The sequence below is a fragment of the Meira miltonrushii genome, assembly GCF_003144205.1.
Source record: "Meira miltonrushii strain MCA 3882 unplaced genomic scaffold FA14scaffold_11, whole genome shotgun sequence".
In the NCBI taxonomy this organism is placed as follows: domain Eukaryota; kingdom Fungi; phylum Basidiomycota; class Exobasidiomycetes; order Exobasidiales; family Brachybasidiaceae; genus Meira; species Meira miltonrushii.
This window is the reverse complement of record NW_020289953.1, coordinates 48,292-70,545: the sequence shown is the minus strand read 5'-3', so window position 1 is coordinate 70,545 and position 22,254 is coordinate 48,292. Positions and strand designations below refer to the sequence as shown.

The following is a 22,254-nucleotide window of genomic DNA, read 5'->3' as shown; positions in this document are numbered from 1 at the left end:
AATTCGAATATTTAATAGTCTGAAAATTAAAGTACAGAGGAAATATATGAATGATTTCACAAAGCATGAAAAGCAAATACCAAGAAGAAATGATATATAATGCATACACCGGCGGAATGAATGAATCACATGGATTTGGCACAAGTCATCTCTGTTGATGATCTCGGCGAAATTCTGGAAGCCATTCGCTAGGCAGGTCTACGTCAACGATAAAGGCTGTGAGAGATGTTGCTCGTGTGTGGTGTCGTCAAACAAGATTTGATTCATTGGAAACAAAGCAGCCACGAACACTATGAAAATGTCATTCTAAACCATATCACGGTCAAACTGTTCCGTCAAAAGCCTTTCCGAGTATTGAAGCGTACAAGCTTTTTTCATGATCAGCAAACATGCTCACCGCGACAAAATAATTAGCTTTGCAATTAAGCAATAACTGATGCGTATGCTAAGCTAATTCGAGATCCAAAGGAGGACATTGAAGGTTACTTTCTACACTATCAATACATTCGGCCACCGATGGTATCGAGCGTTAGAACAGGCCAAATTATGACGTCTTCATCCTGGAGTTAGAGGAGGTGATGCCGTTTCTTCCTTTCACTCTTTGAAAGATGTTGTGTCTATCCAACCGATTCGATCCATCTCATCAATGAGAGAGAATTGGCGCAAAACGGTATCCACCAAGTTGTTTTCGTATTCGATACCAATCTATTTCCGTCCAGATAGAATCTTTTCAGTACTTATTAGTCACTCTTTCTTGCATTAAAACGATCATTGCTTGACAATCGCGCTCCATCAAGGTTGACCATTCTTCGATATCACTTTTTGCTTCTATAAAAAGTAAACTTTGCTGAAAATTATTCTTTAGAATACATCTTAAATTTCCACAAAGCTGTTCATCACGCAAACACTTCTTTTACAGGCGATATTAGAGCACACGTATCTGTGCGATCCGGCATGACACGACGGCGAAAAGGCTACATGCGACAGAAAATAGATGCATGCGGGACATTCTTGAATAAATGGCAATTACGTGTAGAAATAAGCCTGCGACGCAGATAAGAAGGACGGTCTTTTTGTCAAGGGCGGCGTGTGAGCTATTGTTCAACGTCATTCAGCTAAATACTTCTGCGAAGAGCGTCTGCACTGAGATCTAAATCACATGAGGAGCAATTCCCTGGCCGACCGTCATGTCCCGCTTTTTCCCAAACAGAGTGAAACGAGACGCTGACCCGGAATTGCCGAAATCCTATCGGGACAGCGAGACTCGTCAAAATCGATTGCACATCGGACATTCGACAAAGGTACCTTGATCAGGTACAAATTCACCGTGTTCAGTCTCGCGAGACAAAAGTGGTGGAGCCTTGTAGGAAACAACGGAACAAGTGTCCAGTCAACATTTTTGTTTATCTTGCAGCTATCCTATCTAAATTATCGATAAAGGGACCTTGTTGAGGACTGTTTCGGACACGATTCGCAATTGCAACAAGAAAAAAACGGATGAAGAGCAGAGCCCATCCTGTATACACGCGCAACTTCCTCGTCACATCGACCAGAATTGAGTGTACATGCATGCCACAAGATCATCATCTCCAATGGTGGCATAGCATTTCGAAATATCAATTATTGTAAGTCTGGTTTGATTAGTAGCATCCGAGCGTTCCAAATGCAACCACGATCTTGAAGGAGCCTTGAGGTTTTGTTCAGAGAATTGTAATTTAGATGGTAAGTCGGTTTCAATGTAACTTAACAAACGGGATACATTTTCCATATTGATTTTGCTCTTCCGTGAATCTGGTATGCGAATAGCAATTCGTTCGAATCTTTGGGAATGCAGTCAATAACGTTAAACACGCTTTTTCTTATCTCAATTCGACCGTATGCCCACCTTAATGACCATTGATGTAAAGTACATCCGGTACACTGTCTATTGATTCGTCATCATCAAATGCGCTTTCTTCTTGGTTTAGCCGAACCCTAGCAGACATTGAAGTCGGTCCTTCATTTTGATCTTGTCATTCGCCATAAGTTGGTAAAGCTTAATTACATTGCGTAATCGATGATTTTGATAGTCCAACCCAAACGTTTTTGATAAAAATGCTACTTACCATTGCAAATGTAGCTGTCGTACGAATTGATGAACTATTCTCATCGTCATCACCATCGCCATTGAGCTATACGATCTAAAAGAGGAAAAGAGATACGGGTATGACGAACTACTTCGTAATATCAAGTAAATCAAAAATCACAGCACTTTCTAATAGGCTTATGTAATTTCGAAAGTCTCAATCAGATGGCCAAACTTCGAGGCAGAGGATGGAGAACTCCTGAAGGCCTACTTATTATCCGGATTTTGTTTTGGTTAACTGAAATGCCAAAAAGGCGTGTTTTTAAAAGGCCTAGGCCCTTTTGCTAGATTACTTCCCGATAGTACATGCGGAAATTCTGATCAGCACAAACGGGGCTTAATGCATTAAATACTCAAACCGAGGCTGTGTACTGTCCCTCAGTCACGCACTCCTTTCCGTGCGCTGATCAATTTTTTTCTGCTTGGAGTTTTTTAATTGTGGTGTAGGTTTCGGTCATATCTCACACCAACTTGTTCAGTAACATTTAGGCAGGAACCTGCTCGATACTAGTGTGATAAGAATCTAGCATCTCTCCATGCTACCTTTAGGACCAAAACACACGCGCAGGTGAACACGGGAACCCACACAGTTTTTTTTTTTTTTTTTTTTTTTTTTTTTTTTTTTTTTTTTAAATTTATCACCCGGATTTCTTCGCTAACCGACTTGGAGTGAAGGACCGCCAGATCTAGTCATTTTCTCTCTGAATCTTGACAGAGCAATCCCCGACATCCGTCTGCCTTTCATTTAATCATCCGTAAAGAAGACACACTCCAAACCATCAGTGTCATTCACACAATCTACTATTTTTTCCGCTTCCTTGAAAAGTCATCCTTTTCTCAATATTTTCTTTCGCGATTCTCAATTCAAGTCCGTCAAATTTTCTTTCATGTCTACCAATATCACCTCTTCTAAGACATTATCAAGCCCCTCTTAACAATCTCCGAAAATTTTGAGCGCCGATCATCCCTGCATTATCGACTTGTGCTTTGTCGCTATTTCCGGAAAATCTCGCTTTCGAAAGACTGTTAAGCATACGATACCTTAATACTTTAGGCTAATTCTATGCAAGCAAGTGAAAGCCTTTTTGCGCTTCAAACAAGCAAACCCCATTCAATTTGATCCGTGCTTTTCTCTTCATGATTGGATAAGGCATTAACAGTACGAGATTAGTCATGAACTCGTTCCACAGGACCAGAAAAGGTACTGTAAGTCCTCATACGAGCAATGAAAATGCCAGCAGCTCTCACGAAAAGACGAGATCAACGATCGAGAAATTCAGAAATCGATCTTCTTCTAAGTGGTCTTTTGAAGCTCCAACATCGTCGAGAAGTTTACCAAGAGATCATCAATGGAGTCAATCAAATACATATGCCAGATCTGATTTTACAAAGAACAGAAATTCTTTTCTTTCATCATGTTCATTTCCTGGGTTTTCTCATAATTTCCCACATCCATCTCAAAAGAAAGTTTCTTCGGTATATACGGGTAGTGAAGCAAGATATACTTCAGAACGAGAGCATGCAAACAGATCGCAAAGAGGTGGACAAATTTCAACTTTTAACACAAGCACGATCGAGTATAGCTCATCAGCTCAAGAAGCACCAGTGCCTCTATTTGATCCGCTTATGCTGATGGATCGCAAAGCAGAGCCAAGGTGAGTACAAGACGCATCCACTAATATTGTCGAAATTCGTACTCATCCTCTTCCCGGTTAACAAAGAACCTATGATCTTATCATACGACGATCAGCTATTCACGGTCAAGTGTGTACTTTTGGCAGTAAAGGACGAAGGTTGTTGGATCCATTCCCGATCGTTCAATTGGATGTTCGTGATAAATTTGGAAAGCGTGATGTAATGGGACAATCAAGTCCATTATTTCTGATGCAAGTGAATCTGATCGCAGAACAGATCGAAAAGGGAGGAGGGGGAATTGGTAAAAGAAAAAGGGTCTCTGAACTTAATGAAAATGGAAGTGTAAGTCAGAGGTCGAAAGAAGTTCGTCAAGACCTTTGCTCTACATCAAACAACAGCGCAAATATCAATCGAGTAGGTTTACTTGGTTCTGCCTCGTTCTTTGATTCGACAAGAGGGACAGCAACAACCAAAAGGGATCAGAAATCCAATTTAGGTTCACACTCTCTACCGAAATTACGCGAAACGTCCTTTTCAGCTTTACGTTTATTAGAAGGCAAGTTGATCGCATCTCCTTATATTTTGAAAGATTGCGACGGTATTCCAGATATCCTAGATACCCAAGGGAGAAATCGATTCGATACGCAAAAGAGACACAAAGGAGAAAGCAATCTTAAAAGGAGACATTCGAAACCAGTATGTTCTTCAGCAATCGCCAAAGAAGCAGCGGACGAGGTACAAGAAGATCAAAGAGCATTTTTTTTCATCTTCGCAGATCTAAGTATTCGTTTACGCGGAACATTTCGGCTAGAGTTCTCATTAATCAAATTAGGACCACGCTTTTCTTCGACTTCAGCCCGCAAAGCAGCAGTAGGGGGCGAAATTGTTGCAAAAACGATCTCGGAACCATTTCAAATGCATCATGCAGAAGATTTTGCCGGAATGACAAAATCAACACCTCTTGCAAAATCACTAGCAAGTCAAGGCGCCCATATTCCTATAAGAATGGATTGACGTTTAATAAGAGGACGTTCACAACCACCGCAATAAACGAAAAAGATATTATATTAAACTCAACAGAAACGTAAATTTCTTACGAGTAGTACACATATTTTGCCTTCTTCTGCAAGTCTTACTCCAGCACGATCTAGCAGTCCTTCATAATAAAAAATATGACCGCATTAAAAGCTCAGCTTAAAAGTAGTTTTGTTCTATCAGTGATCAAGGCCCCATACTGTCGAGGCAATCAAATTCATTTCGTCAACAATCGACGTCCCCTTTCCGCTTGTACTTGGGTTTTTATGAACATCAGAGTAATGTGTTCACATACTGTTTTCTTTAATGGTTGCAAGCAAATTCATCGCCATCTCAAAGAAAAAAGGGCCATTATACTTACATAACATAGTACATGGATGTAAATGAAATTCCAGCTGAAACAGGATTCCGTGAACGTTGTACAGCATTTTTGAAAAGGAGACGATTAGTTTGTTTAATTTTTAATGAAAGAGAGTCGAAAAGGAAAAGGAGAAAGGAGAGCGGGATTGAGAGGTTACTTGGACGAAAGCGTTAATTACCTCAACAACCACTTCGTATACACTTATTTTTATTGGTTTATTGTACAAAATAAGGCTACAAAAGCTTCAAAAAACTTCCAGCAGAGAGATGATGACGTGCACGATAGCCAGGGCAGAAGCGTTGGTGATAGCAATCAGGATGAAAGCAGTTTGCAAATTCGAGCGCAATGGCTCATATTGGCATTCACATGATTCCAAAAGAAACTTAGCGCTAGATCAGCGAATGTTGTATTGTGCACTTCTGTGACTTGGTCTTATGCGGGAGAAACAGCGTGACGGGAATAAGTTGGCAAGTTTGTAAAGCAATGTTGAATTAGACTATCAATTTCCAGAAATATACATTGTAATGAAAGAAAAAAAGAAAGAGATTTAAAGCAAACTTTCAGTTCAATCGACAATATATAGTCTGATCGTAATCAATGCTCGAAAATCAAAATAAACTGAAAAGCGTCAGAAGAATAAGATTTTTTTGGTTGTGAAAATAATGTGAAAAGCACGCAACTGAATCTTTTGAACACTTGTATTCGTGTTGGAAAACGACAATCCATGAGGTATTTTGAACTTTAATCTCTGAGAGAAAGAGCACGACTACCGATCATGAATTGAAAGAAAGAATACAACAGCAGCTCATTGCTTACTGCTTTGATTTTCTAGAAGAAAGGCATAAACAGATATACGTCATTGTTTCTAGCCCTATGGCTACAAATTTAGCTATGCCTCATACACATCTGGAATCAAATCTTGGAGCGGGAGGGATGCTATTTAGACTAGAATAGCATACCTAGCTTTGTAGATGTCGTGTAATTCCATTACCTAGTATGGCAGAAACCTCACGGAATCCGTTAACAGGTCTGTATTTGCGACGACGAATTTTACACCAAAAATAACCAATGCCTGCAAAAATCTTTCCGGGAAATGACTGAGTTGGTTTTCTAGATAGCGTAGTCGGAACGTACTTTGTAAAGCTTGTCAGTTTGATGGACAAGATCACGATACCGAATCAGAATTAAAGACAATAACTGAAGTATCGATCTTAGAAGTAACCGCATCTGGTCGTCGGGAAGCAGGCACAGTCTTTATGTATCGACTATATCACTCAAATAGTGATTCTACTCCTACTGGAGAATAGATGCTTCGAAGCACCTATGAAAACATTTCTCACATGTTCGCACTCCGAAAGATTCTTGACCTGCAATATAGGCAAGGAAAAAAAAGAAACGAAGCGAAGAGCAAGCTTATGCAAAAAGTCCGACTATGGCCTGAGGTTTTCGTAGATGATGAAAGTTTGCTCGCAAAGAGACGGATACTTTTGGATCATTTTTTTACGATGCCTTAGGCTTCCAATTTTCATGCTCGTCGAACGTTCGTTGGCTATTTCTGCAGCAATATGTATTCTCCCTATCTCCAATTGTTTCGTAGCTCGCTTACTGAAGAATATTGGCTGTAGATGCCCTTGTTGTGCGAAACGTTCAGTTATCGACAGAGCACAGTACACAATCTTTAGTAATGAACTGACGCTGCAGCCTAAATTATTTCTCGAATTTAGACAAGATAAATATCATATAATCAGTATACTATAGATAAGTCAATCGACTCATTATAATACTGCTTCGAGACGAATGACACCGCTCTTTCGCTCACGTAAAATAGTTTCTTTAATACATGCAATGTAGGCAACATTATCCCCCTCCTAAAAAAATGTCACAATTGTTGCTTGGCGTGAGTGACGTGCTCGTGATTATTCGCCATGGTCGAGAATAGTCGGTAGAAGCAATACTTTACGAGACAATACCATACTGTTGGCTCTAACGGGGCTCGTCAGCTTGCAATGAATGCATGTTAGAGGTGAAGATAGAGATCGATTCAATTTCTTTTCGTTCGTTGTTGAAAGCTTCGAGATGATCATGACTTTCTCATTTCACCAAAGGGAAAGTACTAATTGCGTCTAAGCTACAATTTTGATGTGGCAAAGAAAAGTTCCATTCTTTCTGGTATTTCTACAGTTGTGTGATTTTTTTGCAAGGCATATGTATGATCTCCAGATAAACTTCCTTCAGCTACTACATCTCGGGACAATGGGCTAGCATTGGCCGTACTTCTGACACTGCAACTCCCGGTATTCAGAATATTCTCTTATGATTCCGCAGCAAGACTTTAGACCTACAACTGCTGACTCAATAGCATCTTTGATATAAGACGCAATTAGAATACAGTCTTCAGCCCTTGAGAAAGTCTGGTCCCCTTTCACGCTGGCCTGCGGTGTCCAGAATCGGTCTTGATTTCCGCATACACAGATACTTCTTCTTGCTGTTGAGCGTCAAGATTCATTGCCGAAGACTCTAGGAACAAAGATATTTGATTCTTCCCAGAGTGATCCGTTCTTTCTTGCAAACTTACCGTAGGAGTACCGCAACTACTTTTATCTGGATACAAATACGCCTTTGACCGTCTAGAATTCCTGCTGTGATGACGATGAGATTTGGACCATTGGTGCGAAAGGATAGGTGACGCGATATGAAAAATGAGCAACGAAGCAATATTACCGCTTTCTTTTCTCTTACCTTTCGAAATGCACATCATGTGCCAAAGCTAAAATCGACCTTCGCTTCAGTAAGCGCAAGCGCGAAAAAAACAATGCATGAAAGCTAGTAGGGATTTTGCCTTGTTTTCATACGGGTGGTCTAGTAGTGACCAAAGAAGGGTGATCACTATCGTATAGAAAGACACGGTGTCTACAGGTACGAATCAATGGATTTTTTCGAGATTGTCGATGCCCTTACCATTTATCAAATCACACTCCACCAAGCAAATTCATTACATAACGGCTGCATATATGTGACAGGAAAATTTGTTCGCTTCTTTCTTGCTCCTTGACTTTGCAATGTCGTCATTTCGTATTTACTTGCGTCTAATGAATGTGACTTGCTTTTCTGTCATCGCCACATTCATTTTGTAATACATACGACACAATTTTGGCGCGATGCGATCGCAAGCACATACAAAACCACAAAGAAATTGAATCCGTTTCGCAGATAATCTAACGCGCTGGCGAAATACAGAGTCCTTCCCAACGAATGTTCGCGAAAGTCTTGCAAAGGCAAAGACGGCTTTACCGATAAAGATCTGCGATCGTAGACACGGGCTTTTTGGCAGGTGCAATCAAAGTTGTCGAGGTACGCAAGCGTGTGCTTGTCACCTTGATTGATTTCATTGCTAAACTTTCCATATTCTGCCTTTCTAGCAGTAGGCATACTGCGTGCATTTCTTTTTACACCGTCTTCTAAGATGTTTTTGATACTTATGTGAAAGGAACAAAATCTAAAGCGTGAGGCCGAAACGCGATTCTTTCGTGGCTTTTGGAATTTTTTTTCGAAATGCTCTGTACTGATGCTGCTGATATCGCCAATATGCCTCGGGTCAACGTTGCAAAGTATGGTCGGTCTCTTACTTGGTAAAAATTAGATTTCAATTAAACAGATGTGTGGCAATCTCCGTATGAAAAGTGCTTCGGAAGGATCACTTGCGAGATCATGAATGAAAATCTGCTGCGCGGATGAGAGTGAGGATAAGACTCAGAAACTACGCGAACAAGATAGCTTTGCTCTACTTATTCAAATGTTTAGTCTTCTTCGATAAGAGGCCAGTACAGGGAGACTTGACGCTCCGTTCGATAATATTTAAAGACCACCGCTGTGTACCATTGTTATGATATCAGCTTTTCTCAATCGTTCATCCATAACAATTTCCGTGACCCTCCGGCAGAAATACAGCAAAAGATATGAATTGCTTTGTCTCGTTTTTTCCCTTTGTACCGCGCGTTCCGAATCTAAATCCCCTTTGTTCTCTTTGTTTTCAACAAAGACAATCTTTGTCTTCCTTTGTTCCCAATTCCCACGCATGGCCCCTCTTTGCATGAACAGCAATCGCCGAGGATCAGAGTTGAAAAGTACTTAGTGCGAAATAAGTCTTTCAGTCTCGTTCCCCGTCTGACGAAAAATTAAGACATCATATCAAAAAAGTTTTTGCGGGATTTATAACATTTCATGAAGGGTATGATGGATGTGCAATACGTCTCCAAGCAGCATTTGCACGAGTCGATGATAACGCGAAATACCAGCGCGTTTTAGCCCCGGCTTCAATGCATATATGATCGATCCTGTTTTATATTCCTTTCCTACTGCATTTTTTTCTTTTATCGTTTCCTAATGCATTCCTTTTTTTATCGTTTCCTACTGCATTTTTTTTATCTTTTATCGTTGAGCGCGCCGTTGGAATGTGTTTTTGCATTTTCCTTTTTGTACATCTTTTGTATTTGATCAAGATTCGGACCCGCACGAGAACCCTCGAGCTCTGGCAAGCACACATCGGCGGTAGTGCCATTCTGCAAGACATGGATCCAAGTACTCGCGCGACTGCACTCTCATAGATTGTAGGTACTATAACCATCCCGTGCAACAATCGCATCTTCTCATCTTCCAGCGCAAAAAAGTACGGATAATACTTTCCATCCTAGATCAGGGGCATGTGTCAGAAGGACTTTCTTTCCCGAAGCGAAGATAGCTTCGGCATGGTTCCTTGACTCACTTTACAGTACCAACTCCATATGTATCGATCGTATTAGTGTTGAAACGTTGTCTATTTGCAACGCAGTATTGCAAAAGCAAGCAAGCGGAAAAGAAGTAAATTTCAAATACAAATACTGATCGGCCACAATTGGTGTGGAACTGCGCATGAGCAATTCAAAGCGGACGAACTTTTACCCCTCGTTTTTTTCCCTTTCGCGTTCCTATCATTTGTGCAAAAAATCTAAAGATCTTGGAAGTGGTTATAAGCTAATCCAGAGAACTCCGAAAACCATTTCGCAGATGTTGAATTTCGATACCATCCGCGAGCTTGCCGGGATGCAAATCTGAGCAGGTAAGGTGGAGTTAAGAACGGTAGGACCATAATCAATGACAGGAGGCAATTGAAATTAGTGACGAAACGTCCTTATTGAAAGAATGACTTCATCGATCATAGACAGTAGGGATGGAGAGTGTTGAGTTTATGGAGAAAGAGACAATAAAAGAAGTTGAAATGTAGACGAAAATGTTGTTTTTACCCCTTCAGAAAGAATTGCAACATGCAAAACCACGAGAAAGTGCGCGAGCTACCTAGCACCAAATCAAGGCCCATTGATGTTCATCTTGGAAAGTTCATCTTGGAAAGTTCATCTTGGAAAGTTCATCTTGAAAAGTTCATTTTTGCAGTACTTCTCCAATAGAAAAGCGACTCCATAGATATTTTGTCCATTCTTTTGACAGTCAAGTCTTCGCATTGGGCTAATGTTTCCACTCCAATGAGGGATCCCATGTGAAAATATTTTCTCGCCCTTTCGAGCCGCTTTAGCAAGGACGACTCATTTGACTGCTTACAAAGCTTGAGCAAGTGCGCTTGAACAATGGGATATGCCTCACGATGAAATGTCTTCGACGTCACTGGAACGTCAAGAGATGGCAGGAGCTCGAAAATCCATTGAGCATATGCTTTACCTAGATGAAAGTACGCACGTCTTACCTTCTCGCGAGCCTGAGAAAAGTCGACTTCTGCAATTGATAGCTTCTGTAAATGATACTTGACAAGCTCACCTGCGCTTTTTTCTTGGCCATCTTCCGGTTGCAGGAATCTGCCTGCCTCTCCGGTTTTTCTTGAATTTTCCGTCTTTATTAATTTCGTCAGCATCTCAAGAAGTTTGAATGCTCTAATGTTTTCGGCTTCTTTAGATGAAGTTGGCATGGGATCTGCAAATGCTGTCCCCTTACGTTTTCTGGACTTCCCGTTTTGTTCTATAGATCTGACATAAATCTACAAAGAGGCAGTCAGTTCTTTTGTCTGCTCTGCGGTCCTTCACCAATACTCACCTCATAAGAAACACCTTGGTACTGGATGATCATGGCGGGAATCTGGTCCAATCTCAGGAGATTCTCTTGTAACAGTGCCTCACAAAATGCTCGATACATCAATGCCACTTTGTTCGGCGTGTGTGACCCATCTGCTGCTTGAACATACGCAGCAACAGATGTCACGAGACTATCTATCCCAGTGGTCTGATAAAGTGTTTCTTGTCTAGGAAGGTAGATGCGCGTGGTCATCTTGAAAATGATCTGGTTGGAGGAGATGATGGTTGTTGAGATTCACCGATCAAGCAGGGTGCTTTGAGCAGAATTCCCTTTCATATCGCAAATTTATATGTGAGTGCGTTGCTGTGGAACTGAACTCTACTTCGCAATCAAAAATGGAGAGTGCGGCACAAAGGTATATCAAACCCCAATGTTTCTGCACAAAGGGATATTAAGGAAAAGACACATCGCGTTTGTATTTTCTCAGCTTGTCTTGTCCGAAAGCATTACCCTTTCCGAAACAAAGGGATAGTGTTGCACACGCAAGGGCATGATGAACCCGTGCTTAGCGTGTCAGTTCAATCGCTGCTCAGTGAGGCCTTTAGCTTTACTCATTTCAATTTTGGTTGCATAGATAAAGGGAGGCAGCCGTGAGAAAGTAAGAAAAGTCTGTAGAGAATCCTGAACTTGAGGGTTTGCAGCGAATGTGCCGAGCTTTACAGATATATTACATTTGCCGAAGATAGGCATATCAATTGCTGATCTGAGCACCGTTCTGACAATATCATTGCCTTTAAGAGTAAGGTCGTACGGAATGATGGCACTCTTGCTTTCTAATTTAATTTAAGAACCCCGATGAAGAAGTAAATGGAGAGCAGTGCAATTTCAAGATGCACGTGCACAGTCTCATGCCCATTTTGATGACTTGATGCCTTTGCAGCCAAATGACGCGTAGCGAAGAATCATACGGATCCATCACAAACCTAATCTTTGTGCCCATCCAAGGTCTAATCATGGCACACCTATCAAAAATCTAATCAAGTAAGCGCCCACTCTTTTTGCTATACTATGTATGTACAAAAGTAAATCAGATACTAGAATGCATATACTATAAAAGACCTGGCTTTGAATTGGACAAATTTTGATGCATTCAACGTAATGTTTGCTCAAATGAATTGTAAAAAGTTTCGTCTCATTTCTTGCATAGGCGAGGGTGCTTTTGGGATAGTGTACCAAGCAATCAATCTCCAGACAAATAATGTGAGTAATCTTTCACACTGAAGGTTTCTTTCTGTCTCATTTTCTTTCCAATCTTTAGAAAGTTGCAGTCAAATGCATCAAAACAAATCAAGCACTTGGTGCGCTGGAAAATATGAAACGGGAAGCAAACATTCACTCTACGCTGGAACATGTGAATATTGTCGCATTAAAGAGTTTCGCACTCCAGAACAATTTTTACAATTGGAATTAGAATTATGCGAGCAAGGCACTTTATGTGATTTTCTCTTTTGCAAACAAAACGTGTGAATGATGTAGTGATAAAAACAGTTGAAGCTATTGAATTAAGTCTTTTTGCTCTTTATGAAGTTACCCTACTATTAGAAATAAAATTTGCGCTCAGCTTTGTTCGGCTGTTCACTATCTTCATGAAGGCGCTTTAGCAAATGACTCTGTGATTCATCGGGACATCAAACTAGAGAATGGTAAGAGAGAATCTTCCTGCGCATGATACGCAGCCTCATTGACCCTCTTTTCCTTCATCCAGTTCTTCTTACGCGGGGAATGCAGATTAAACTGGGTGTTTTCGGACTTGCTATCTCAAAGCCTCGTGATAGTGTCGGCAGATGGGGAATAGCTGGAGTGAGTCCTAAATGAATTTCAAAATCAATGGTCTGTTCTGACTGACATTTTTTTCTGCCCTCTCCGATGTGAATCTCAAGACAAAAGATTATATGTCGCTTGTGCGTACTCTTCGTAACTTCTCTATGGTTGCCCATTATATTGACTTTTTCTTCTAAAAAATCCAGGAGATGATTCGTGGTCTCAAGTATGGAAAGAAAACAGACTTATGGTCACTTGGTATTTTACTTTCCAAGATCTGGACGTGGCGGTAAGCATTTTTTGAAAGACTTTGAATACAAGGAGAAAACTCATCTTTTACTTTTACAATTCTATATTACTTTTCAATGGTCTAAGGGCGTATCACTTGAGAAATCGGTTGCCGCTATGCTTTCAGAGCCTTTGAGCGTTGATGTGTCTCAGGTGCCGGCGCTATTTCTGCAAATAGACGTAAGTATAAGATTTCTGTTTTCAGTCTTTATGCTTACATTCTACCTATATTCCTTCATCGAAAAGCCTATTTCACGACGCGAAGCAAGTACGCCTTTGGCATTTTCATGGATGTTGGAAGCCTTGATGCACAATCATAGTAGGTGAGTATATTGAAGGTCACAAGTGAGCACACCGCTGATCTGTATGTCTATGTTTTAAGTCACATAAAGCTTTTATCAGGCATTGAAGAAGACGGTAGCGATAAATCTTTTCAATCAGCAAAGAGTGAGAAAGATTCTGAACTCATGTGAGTGTAATCGAAAGGATTTATGCTTCTTCTGACATGTATACTAACATGTATACTAACGTTATCATGCTGGCTTTTGAAAAGATTTCCTGAGTTCACCTTTCTAGTCAAGCATTGAATAGCCTGTCCAGGGAGTTTTAATGCTAAGAAATGGTGCGCACTGCTTGCAATTGGAACATACAAGGATGCTAAAAGCTTGGCTATTACTACCCATGCCCTAGCAGATGGCATCGAAGACTGGTCGTCAACTTGTGTTTCACTTCGGACACAGTACAAAAGAACACAATGTTCGAGCAGATACTCTCCACAGCATGTCAAAATCTTCTGATTGTAAAATTCTAGATTTTGCAAAAATTTGATACTGATAAGCTTCACTTCGAGATATACCTGAAGACTGAACGATAGAAGATGATGCATTATGATAAAGAGCTAGCATCATTCTCCTTTGCGATAAAATTGCCTACACTTTCGCGCGAAGATCAATCTGTCGTGCAGCGTTCCTATGCCAGAAAGCGTTACTAAAATCAGCTTCCTCCTCACCGTATGGTTTTTGAAGGAAAGTTTTGTCGAGAAATATTATTTTCGGCCTTTTTCTGTTTTAATGCAATAAATGATGATAATAATCCACAACGAAATTCAAGTTGCATTTTCGGTTTGTATACACTTGTCACATTACGTTGTGCATCTTCCTGATCCGTGCTTCAGGCTGATACTATAAATGACAAGAACACGCAATTTGTAATGGAAGTAATTCTATGACTGTGACACATTTTTTGGCTTCCACGATACTCGGCTATACTCTCTGTGTGCCTTTTCGGATCTTCGAGGATGCCTTTGTCAGTCGTAGATGGTGTTTAATGCAAATGTTCATTTGTGGTCACTCACGGGACACATCAGGCCGTATTCTCACACTCTCTTCAGGATGATTCGCAGATGGAACAGCACATCGGTGTATTGCTCGAAATTTGCCTTTTGTTGCTTTGCGATCAAATCACAATAAGAAAAAACAAAAGCGAAACGAGGACAAAGGAGAGATTGGTTTCCTTAACATTGCACTCAATCACGCATGGGATTTCCAAACAATTTTAATCAAAAACCTTTGTTCTTTGAAATCTTGACAAAAGGAAATGTTGAAATGAGATTTGGGTGGCGCGTTCCTTTGTTCACCATTTAGATACAGATATTTTAGCAGAAAGTGGCCTCAACATCACACACTGCTGCACATGTTCACAAAGGGAGCGAAAGGAATGGTTTTCGCGAAGCAATTCATCCCCTGTCTTTAGAGAAGATGATGTAGAAAGGTCACAAGATGATGCAGAAAGGTCACAGCGGACATCTGTCCGAGTGTGCGTTTAATTCTTTCCCTCTCGCTCACTGAAGTATGAGGATAGGGCGTAAAAGAGGAGGGACAAATGCAAAAATAGTGAAAAGATGAAACAATGGCACGGTCTCCGCATATTGGAGACTTTGATCTTGCAAGAAGAAAGGGACATAAGATCATAACAAAGGTAGTGTTTGCAATAACAAGCTAGCATAAAGTTTTCGTTGTCCAATATGTTTTGATGGTCCATATAAAGAGTGTGCAATTATCGTTAGAGTCTTCTCACAACACTACTAACACACCAAATTCACTCATTTCCGCATAGCTTTCCTCTATCACCAACACAATAATACTTCACCGCTTTCCACACTTCACGCTGCATTCAGCCATGGAGAGACTGTCCGAAGAAGACGAGAATAAATTCTAAGTTGAAGATCTCCATGAAAACGATAATCATAATACATTTCTGGATTCTGTTGTTGTTGATGAGGTCAGTGAGAATGAAACAGACGACGCTGAAGATGATCACGCAGGGACAAATCCGGTTTCAAAGACTTTTGCCGCAGTGCAACGTCATTACGAGCCGCTCGTTTTGGGCCAGAGCGGCTCTTTGAGAGCAGCAAATTGCAATTCAAGACTAGGACCGTGCCAAATAGCAGACAACACCAAGGCGAGGCGATCATCGAAACTATCCGATTCGCTACGCGCAAACTTCATCCAGATGGCCAAATTGAGTATTAATGTTCAAGTGTCTTCCGCCACATAAGTCTTCGACGCGTCTTACAGAGGCGGTAGATAGGGCGTTGAATGCTTTTGCACGCCTTTCGAATGGCTATCCACACTTGCCAATGAGTCTTGCGCTTATGGAGGATAACTCTGTTTGTGATATTTTGCAATCTGGCATCGAGACCGCGAAATTCTTTTTCCACACTTTGTCAGATTTTGCAGCGTCATTTCTCAACCGTGTTTTGAGAGGAGAGACTTTGTCTCTTTCGATGCGAGAGAAAGCCGAAGTTAAGGCCTACAACAGTAAGTTAGGGACGGCAGGGGGTACATACCTCGTACTGACGACGAACAGGAGTAACGAAGTAGCGGGAGTCTATGTTGGGTGAACAAACTCATTGCAAAGAAGAATGAAAGATCATCAAATCAATCTTGCCATCGCAACGCATACCTCAGATTCTTTTGCGCACATCGAATCGCATTTCTATCAATCTGCGGCCCGCGAGCTTCATTACGGCGGAGAGCTGTATTTCATCCCGGCAAACATTTTTCCCGTAACATCACAGGGTGAGTTTTCCCTAAACTTTTTCGCAGAGCTTACCCACTTTTTACTCACACGAGCTTTTCATTACAATCGCAATAGACGCACATGACCATGTTGCAGTATTTGAAGCCTTGCTCTCTTGTATCACAGGCAGTTTCCAACTAAAGAAGCATTCTTGGAATTTCGGGCCGGTTTTGGTATGCCACTGGTCAGCTTCATTGGTTACAACTTCACCCCTTGTATGGAGAGACCGGAACGCTTGAACCAATACGCAGAAAATGTTGCAAACCCCACCCTTTCGCCAATGCTACTTGAACTCCGCAATTTGTATCTTCGATACGGTTTGACCTGCTCCCGCAAGCAAGACCACGTAAGTATTTTGGTGATCACCGAATAGTGAAAGTAAATTCTAATATTTCTCTTAAAAAAATAGTCGCGCTCTTGCTGCACGGAATGAAGATCAAAAAAAGGAGATCGAGCAAGACTACCGCCACAAACATGCTGCATATATGATAGAGGTCGTAAGATTGCTAAAGAAAGGGTGAGTATTACGCAAATAGTTGCTGTGCTTATAAATGACAGATGCCAATATTTTTCGACTTCTAGCGAGTACCAGTTGAGGCTGGTGAGAACACAGAATCGTAAATCGAGAGAAGCGTGCTACAGGTGGATAACAACCAATTTGGACAACTTCCCATTACCACGAAAACAAATGGAAAACATATTAAAGGTAAAAAACTCGAACTTTTAGAAGAAAGGCAAATAGACAAGATTAAAGCTAATAAAGCTATGAATGACATCCGCTTGCAGGCAGCAAATGTCAGTAACGATAGTGAGTTGCCCTTATTTGTCTCTCTTCAATTGCTTGTAGGAGATCCAGATTCAAAGGTGAGTCGATTAACGTCGAGAGCAAGCGGCTAGAAATATCAGCTTATACATTACAATCTTTGATGCCAACAGAGTGACGTATTTTTCGGCCTTTCACAAAAATACCGTGAGATATATGGTTGGTTAAAGCTTTATCTGAAAGATTTAGATGCGAGTTCAGTATAAGTCGAACTGTGCGGGAAGTAACAAAGGAACGAAAATAAATTGTTATTCTTCTTTGAAAGCTCTTTCTGCAGTTCGAAACTGTTTTCCATCGAAGAAAATGGCAAGTGCGTTTGGCAGAAAGGTTGCTTCATTGCTGCTCTAGCAAGGAAGCTGACAGACGTTTGTAAGTGCTTTCAAGAGAAGTAGGTTTAGTAAGCTTGAAACTCAATCTTTTTACTTCTTTGCGAGTAGTACCATTCTGAGAGATCAGCAGAAAGTGTCGTCATGCATTGTGACTCAAAACAGCGATTACAGAGAGTTGATCGAGGGCGATCTTCCGATTTCAGTACAGGGCAAGACTGTCGCTGTGCGTCCAAAGAATGAGGAGGAAATCACAGTTCCGGTGTCACCGCAGACAAGAAAGCACTTAGAACAAAATAAAGGGAAGAAAGAATTTGTAAGTCTCATTAATAAGTAGTTGACGCTTTTTTATTCTAACTTTCCTGCTGCTCTAGTATTTTAACAAGCTTGTATTCGGCTCTTCCTGCCCTTTGTGGGATGGTACTAGCTTCTCAGCAGAGGTAAGCGCCCCTCTCAAAGGAGTGGGCATGTCGCTATATTCCACTACTTTGAATACATGGGTTCCAATATCAGCGAATTTTCGCTTTAGAGAGGTCGTCTCGCGTTTCACTGTATTTGCTGGCCAAGCAGCCATTATCGCAAGACAATCGCGCACGTTTGACAACGACCATAAAGCTCCAAACCATACTTCCGAGGCTAAATCAGACGATGAAGAAGATGTTCCAGAATGCCAAATTTCCAAAAGAACTTTACCCTTAAAAGGATAATCGCCAAGGATTGGTGTACGAGGTCAAAGATCGCCTACAATCCTCATTCCGAGAAGGATGTTAAGGATGTGGTTTCCAGATGGAACCTACCGGCAAGGTCTTCCACTCTCTGTAAAAATTGAAGCTAAGAGAGCCAGATCACCTGAAGAGGTGAAAATATTTCTTCGTCTTGACAGCACAGGACAAAGTGACAATGTAGGTAGATGGTGTAATGCGCTACGATATGCAAAAGGTGGTTTGCCTCCGGCGGCAATTTGGCGCTACATTCAGGAATTACAAAGAGAAATGCGAAATCTTGATGAAGAAGGTCGAGTCGAGAAGATGTTGTAGCCCCATAGCAAAGGTTTGAAATAAAAAAAAGTCCAAAATGTTCCCAAATGGAGTTCTCTTCCTCAGTTTGTGCTATTTGTAACCCAGGAAAAAATTGTTACTTCTTGCACGTCTAGCTAACTGTCGACAAAAATACATCTCGCTGCCCAATACAAACTTTGGCCCTTTTCTGATGGAAAAATGTTTCTACCAGTACTGACTGGATGACATGTGGTGGGTAAATGTATGTTGTAAGCATAAAAAACGCCTCAAAATTAAGTTCTTCCGACGGTGAATCGATTTGAACGTGGGCGTCAATCGCTTTAGCGTATAGTTTTCGTATTGTATTTGTGCAGTGATTTGCGTCTGGTAGACATGTGCGCCCTTTTATAAAAGAAAATGGGACCCTTCAAAGACACGTCGTTGTCTTTGTATAGGAGGTCTGCCATTGGCGGGTAACCTCATGATTCATCATGCGACTGAATAGCTAGTCCCCATAAAAAAGATCATTTACATCATTTTCCATCGTCCTCCTTTTTTGGCTTATTCAAATTTCCACCGCGTCGAGCTTCTTCAGCTTACCCGCGCATGAACCCTGAAGCAAGGCAACAACAGTTCCCATTGCACCTCCACGCAAAACAAGAGAATGGGCATCTATCATATATGATGATACTGAGATGATCAGTAATGAATATGTTGCATGTGTTGCATGTCTTAAGATTTCTTGTTGCTAGCTTATCTTCTTCTAACCCTATCCTTGAATAAGTCGTGCACTTGTATACGATTCCGAGTGATACAAGAGGTTTGGAATCTTATCTACATTTATACTAGGAGATGTAAGCTGTCAAGAGAAGAACCCTTAGAAAAGCCAAGTCATTACTAGGTACGTGTAAGCAGTTCATTGATGATCCTGCATTAGTGGCAGGATAGCAGTTCCGATGATGAGTATCTACCAGATCCTGAATTGCAACTTGTGAAAGGAATTTCATCTTCCTTCTCGATCGACGAACAAAGCAGCACAAGATTCACTGACCAAAGCAGAAAAGTTTGCAATACTGTTGAGAAGTAATGATCACTCTATGCTAAAGCCGAAAACTTTGAAAATAGTATGTGAAAAGTATTGAGTTGCTGATACACCCGTCATTTGAACCAAAAATTGTAAAATGGTACCGAGTAACTTTTACGGAACGTTTGGCGATGCGTCCCTTTCTCAACATGCAGCTTAAAGTATAAATGAACACGCCTCGATATTATCGCCACATTTTAGTAAGAGTATGTTGTAAAATAGAATATAGCATTTGTATCAACCCAACATGGACCTAGAAGTGTTGGATACTGACTTATAAAACCATGTATGTCATAGAAATGGTGTGGTTCATTGGCTGCAATGAGTCTAAAACAGAGTCTTTTTGCAAAATTTGTAGACGGACATTGTGGCAGTGCTTCACATTAGCAATTACATTGCTGTTAGAGGAAGTGGAAAATAAAAAAGTTGCGCCTTGGTTAATGAAGAATGGATTACCAACAAAATTATGACTGGCTTTCGTGTAAGATATTTTATCACGTGGCTTCCTGATGGTCGTTTCGTTATCACGCTTATTTCAGCAGCGCCAGCTCTCATCATTACAATGTTTATTTCTACTTCTTTTTCTAGTTCGCGAGAAAGTTTGGACATTTAGACTTCTACACATTTCAGTGATAATTTCTGTCAAATTCAACGCTATATTCAAAACATGCAAGAGAAGCCGTTTTGTAAGCTCTTCAACATAAACACTACCGCCGTGTGTGAGAACTCAGACTATTATTCGAAATCGAGAGCATTCGTAAAGACAGATTGCAGACGCATAGAGACTACGCATTACTTGAAAAAATATAATGACTCAGCGTCTTCAGCCGAAATACTTTTTATTTAAAAGGTAAAAAAGTGAGAAGAAAGGCATAGGCCTGTTCGCTATCCTGGCATCCTTCTCTTCGGAGGCACAGATCCGTCCGGGAAAGAAGTGGAGATGCTACGAACATTATGTCGCTGTGAGGTAGCTCAGAAAAGCCTCTTCAGAACTGATATACATAAATGAATGCAGAGAAGATACAGCAGTAGAAAATTACAGTAGCAGGGGCAGAAGGCACGAATCCTGACTTCGTGCTATGTACTTTAGTAATTATCCAACCAAAATTTTCAAATTGAATTACTTGATTCAAAGCATACGTTTGGCCATCAAGTCTTGCGACTTCTTCACGAACCACCAAATTAGAAATGAGTCTAATATCGCACAAATTGATCTCTTTGCACTTACTTTAGACTGCCTTTGTAACATAAGTATGAGTAGGATTTTGAAATATGGATTCTATTTCATGCTTCGTCCTGCCGGAAAAGATATCAGGAATGGTGCACCTTTTCAAATCAATTATATTATATACGGTTCCTAAATTACATTTTGGAGATTGCGGCTACATAACGCCACCCATAAGTAGTAGCTCGAATGATATGCGATACACCTTGTATCAGGCATTCATTGCTCACGACGATTCTTCTCTCACATAAATGACAAGGTTGCGCAGGCTCTTTTCCCGCTTGTAGTCGATCAGGAATTGAACCGTTTGCTTGTCTGTGCGGCTGTACAGGATGCAGGTTCGAACTTCTAGACACGTCAAAACGACGAAAGCGAGCAAGAGAACCACGAGTAAAGGTGACTCATAAACGCTTAGAACAATGCTTAATGCCACTTCTTGGTAGTCTTGTCGCTTTGTACGACAAGCTGTGATAAGATATCAAAGGTCGTTGTTCGGGCGCTTTTGCTTTCTGGGCGTGCTGTACGTGTTGTGAGCAATTTAGCTAAGAAGATCAATTTTTTAGACTCGAAGTGCTATGGAGTTCGACAATCTTGACGAGCAGATTGAAAACTTACTCTATCAGGCCTTTGTTTAGCAAGGAACTCTTCTTCCACCATTTCTGCCAGCGATTGCGTAATTTCGATGGATCTTAGATAACCCCTTCTCAATACTCTTGCAAGGTGGTAGACATTTACTTTCATTGATCTTCGCTTCTATACTCAAAGAGAAGATACTGCTACTTTGGAATACTGAGTCGACTGCCTTACAAAAAAAGAACAATACCGTCAAAAGGCACGTCAGACTTTGACAACACAAAACAGCATTATAGACGGCAGTGCTTTGAAGCGCTGCGTACGCCATGTAATCGAAATTGTCATAAAACTGAGGTGATGCTTTTGTAAATGCATGCTCTGCACCTTTCGAATGACAAAGCAGCAAAACTGGCAGAACGCATCAAGTTGCACAGCAATGCTCGGGTATGCGGTCCACAAATAGCAGCATATCCTCTACTTTCAATTTTATCACAAAGAAACGGTAATAATACAACCAGTTGGAGGCAATAGTACGGAAAGAAATTGAGACTAACACAGCGTAGAAGTACAAACTCTTGAGAAGAAAATTGTAAGCAAAAGGTGGTTTGTTGTTAATAGGGAACGCGTAGGAGTGCAGCGTTAATGCCTTGGAAATTCTAAATGCGTCCGGCCTCATTACTTGACTTTGTTTCTCGGTTTTTATTCGTATTCTGTGCATCAGATCGGACTATACTATCCGCATTCCCGAATGCTTAATTCAGCGTTCAGGTCTTGCAGGTTGGTGAGAAAATGGGAAAGTAAAATGAACAATACAAAGCGACT

At 40.9% G+C, this 22,254-nt stretch overlaps 6 protein-coding genes across 6 annotated transcripts; 4 read left to right on the top strand and 2 right to left on the bottom strand.

Moving 5' to 3' along the window:
- Nucleotides 1-3,844: 3,844 nt before the first annotated feature.
- On the top strand, nucleotides 3,845-4,774 carry FA14DRAFT_128376 (uncharacterized protein; the record flags this gene model as incomplete). The annotated part of the gene is made up of 3 exons (XM_025496854.1): nucleotides 3,845-4,015; nucleotides 4,244-4,358; nucleotides 4,503-4,774. Coding segments are annotated over 3 exons (558 nt in total), but the record flags the coding sequence as incomplete, so codon positions are not given.
- A 5,783-nt stretch (nucleotides 4,775-10,557) lies between these two features.
- On the bottom strand, nucleotides 10,558-11,465 carry FA14DRAFT_158863 (uncharacterized protein; the record flags this gene model as incomplete). The annotated part of the gene is made up of 2 exons (XM_025498007.1): nucleotides 10,558-11,178; nucleotides 11,235-11,465. The coding sequence occupies 2 exons, from the start codon at nucleotides 11,463-11,465 to the stop codon at nucleotides 10,558-10,560; spliced, it is 852 nt and encodes a 283-aa protein (XP_025351622.1).
- A 795-nt stretch (nucleotides 11,466-12,260) lies between these two features.
- FA14DRAFT_28987 (kinase-like protein) lies at nucleotides 12,261-12,734 on the top strand. Its single transcript, XM_025502139.1, has 2 exons — nucleotides 12,261-12,473; nucleotides 12,532-12,734. Exons 1-2 carry the CDS (start codon nucleotides 12,372-12,374, stop codon nucleotides 12,682-12,684), a joined length of 255 nt encoding a protein of 84 aa, XP_025351621.1. The 5' UTR covers nucleotides 12,261-12,371; the 3' UTR covers nucleotides 12,685-12,734.
- Nucleotides 12,735-13,262: 528 nt separating this feature from the next.
- FA14DRAFT_158862 (uncharacterized protein) lies at nucleotides 13,263-13,795 on the top strand (the record flags this gene model as incomplete). The annotated part of the gene is made up of 3 exons (XM_025498006.1): nucleotides 13,263-13,502; nucleotides 13,528-13,590; nucleotides 13,646-13,795. The coding sequence occupies 3 exons, from the start codon at nucleotides 13,263-13,265 to the stop codon at nucleotides 13,793-13,795; spliced, it is 453 nt and encodes a 150-aa protein (XP_025351620.1).
- Nucleotides 13,796-15,852: 2,057 nt separating this feature from the next.
- Nucleotides 15,853-18,259, top strand: FA14DRAFT_158861 (uncharacterized protein; the record flags this gene model as incomplete). The annotated part of the gene is made up of 10 exons (XM_025498005.1): nucleotides 15,853-16,141; nucleotide 16,402; nucleotides 16,530-16,775; nucleotides 16,813-16,920; nucleotides 16,962-17,004; nucleotides 17,046-17,211; nucleotides 17,251-17,267; nucleotides 17,504-17,595; nucleotides 17,664-17,868; nucleotides 17,927-18,259. 10 exons carry the CDS (start codon nucleotides 15,853-15,855, stop codon nucleotides 18,257-18,259), a joined length of 1,500 nt encoding a protein of 499 aa, XP_025351619.1.
- A 3,224-nt stretch (nucleotides 18,260-21,483) lies between these two features.
- Nucleotides 21,484-22,063, bottom strand: FA14DRAFT_162805 (uncharacterized protein). The gene has a single exon (XM_025499762.1). The coding sequence runs from the start codon at nucleotides 21,758-21,760 to the stop codon at nucleotides 21,491-21,493; it is 270 nt and encodes an 89-aa protein (XP_025351618.1). The 5' UTR covers nucleotides 21,761-22,063; the 3' UTR covers nucleotides 21,484-21,490.
- Nucleotides 22,064-22,254: the final 191 nt, after the last annotated feature.

What these genes read in the sequence shown, in the direction of transcription:
- FA14DRAFT_28987 (XM_025502139.1), top strand. Translation starts at nt 12,372, where the DNA reads ATGTTTGCTCAAATGAATTGTAAAAAGTTTCGTCTCATTTCTTGCATA. An exon ending in TCAATCTCCAGACAAATAAT is followed by an intron (nt 12,474 to 12,531) that starts GTGAGTAATCTT and finishes TCCAATCTTTAG; the next exon opens with AAAGTTGCAGTCAAATGCAT.
- FA14DRAFT_162805 (XM_025499762.1), bottom strand. Translation starts at nt 21,760, where the DNA reads ATGGCGTACGCAGCGCTTCAAAGCACTGCCGTCTATAATGCTGTTTTG.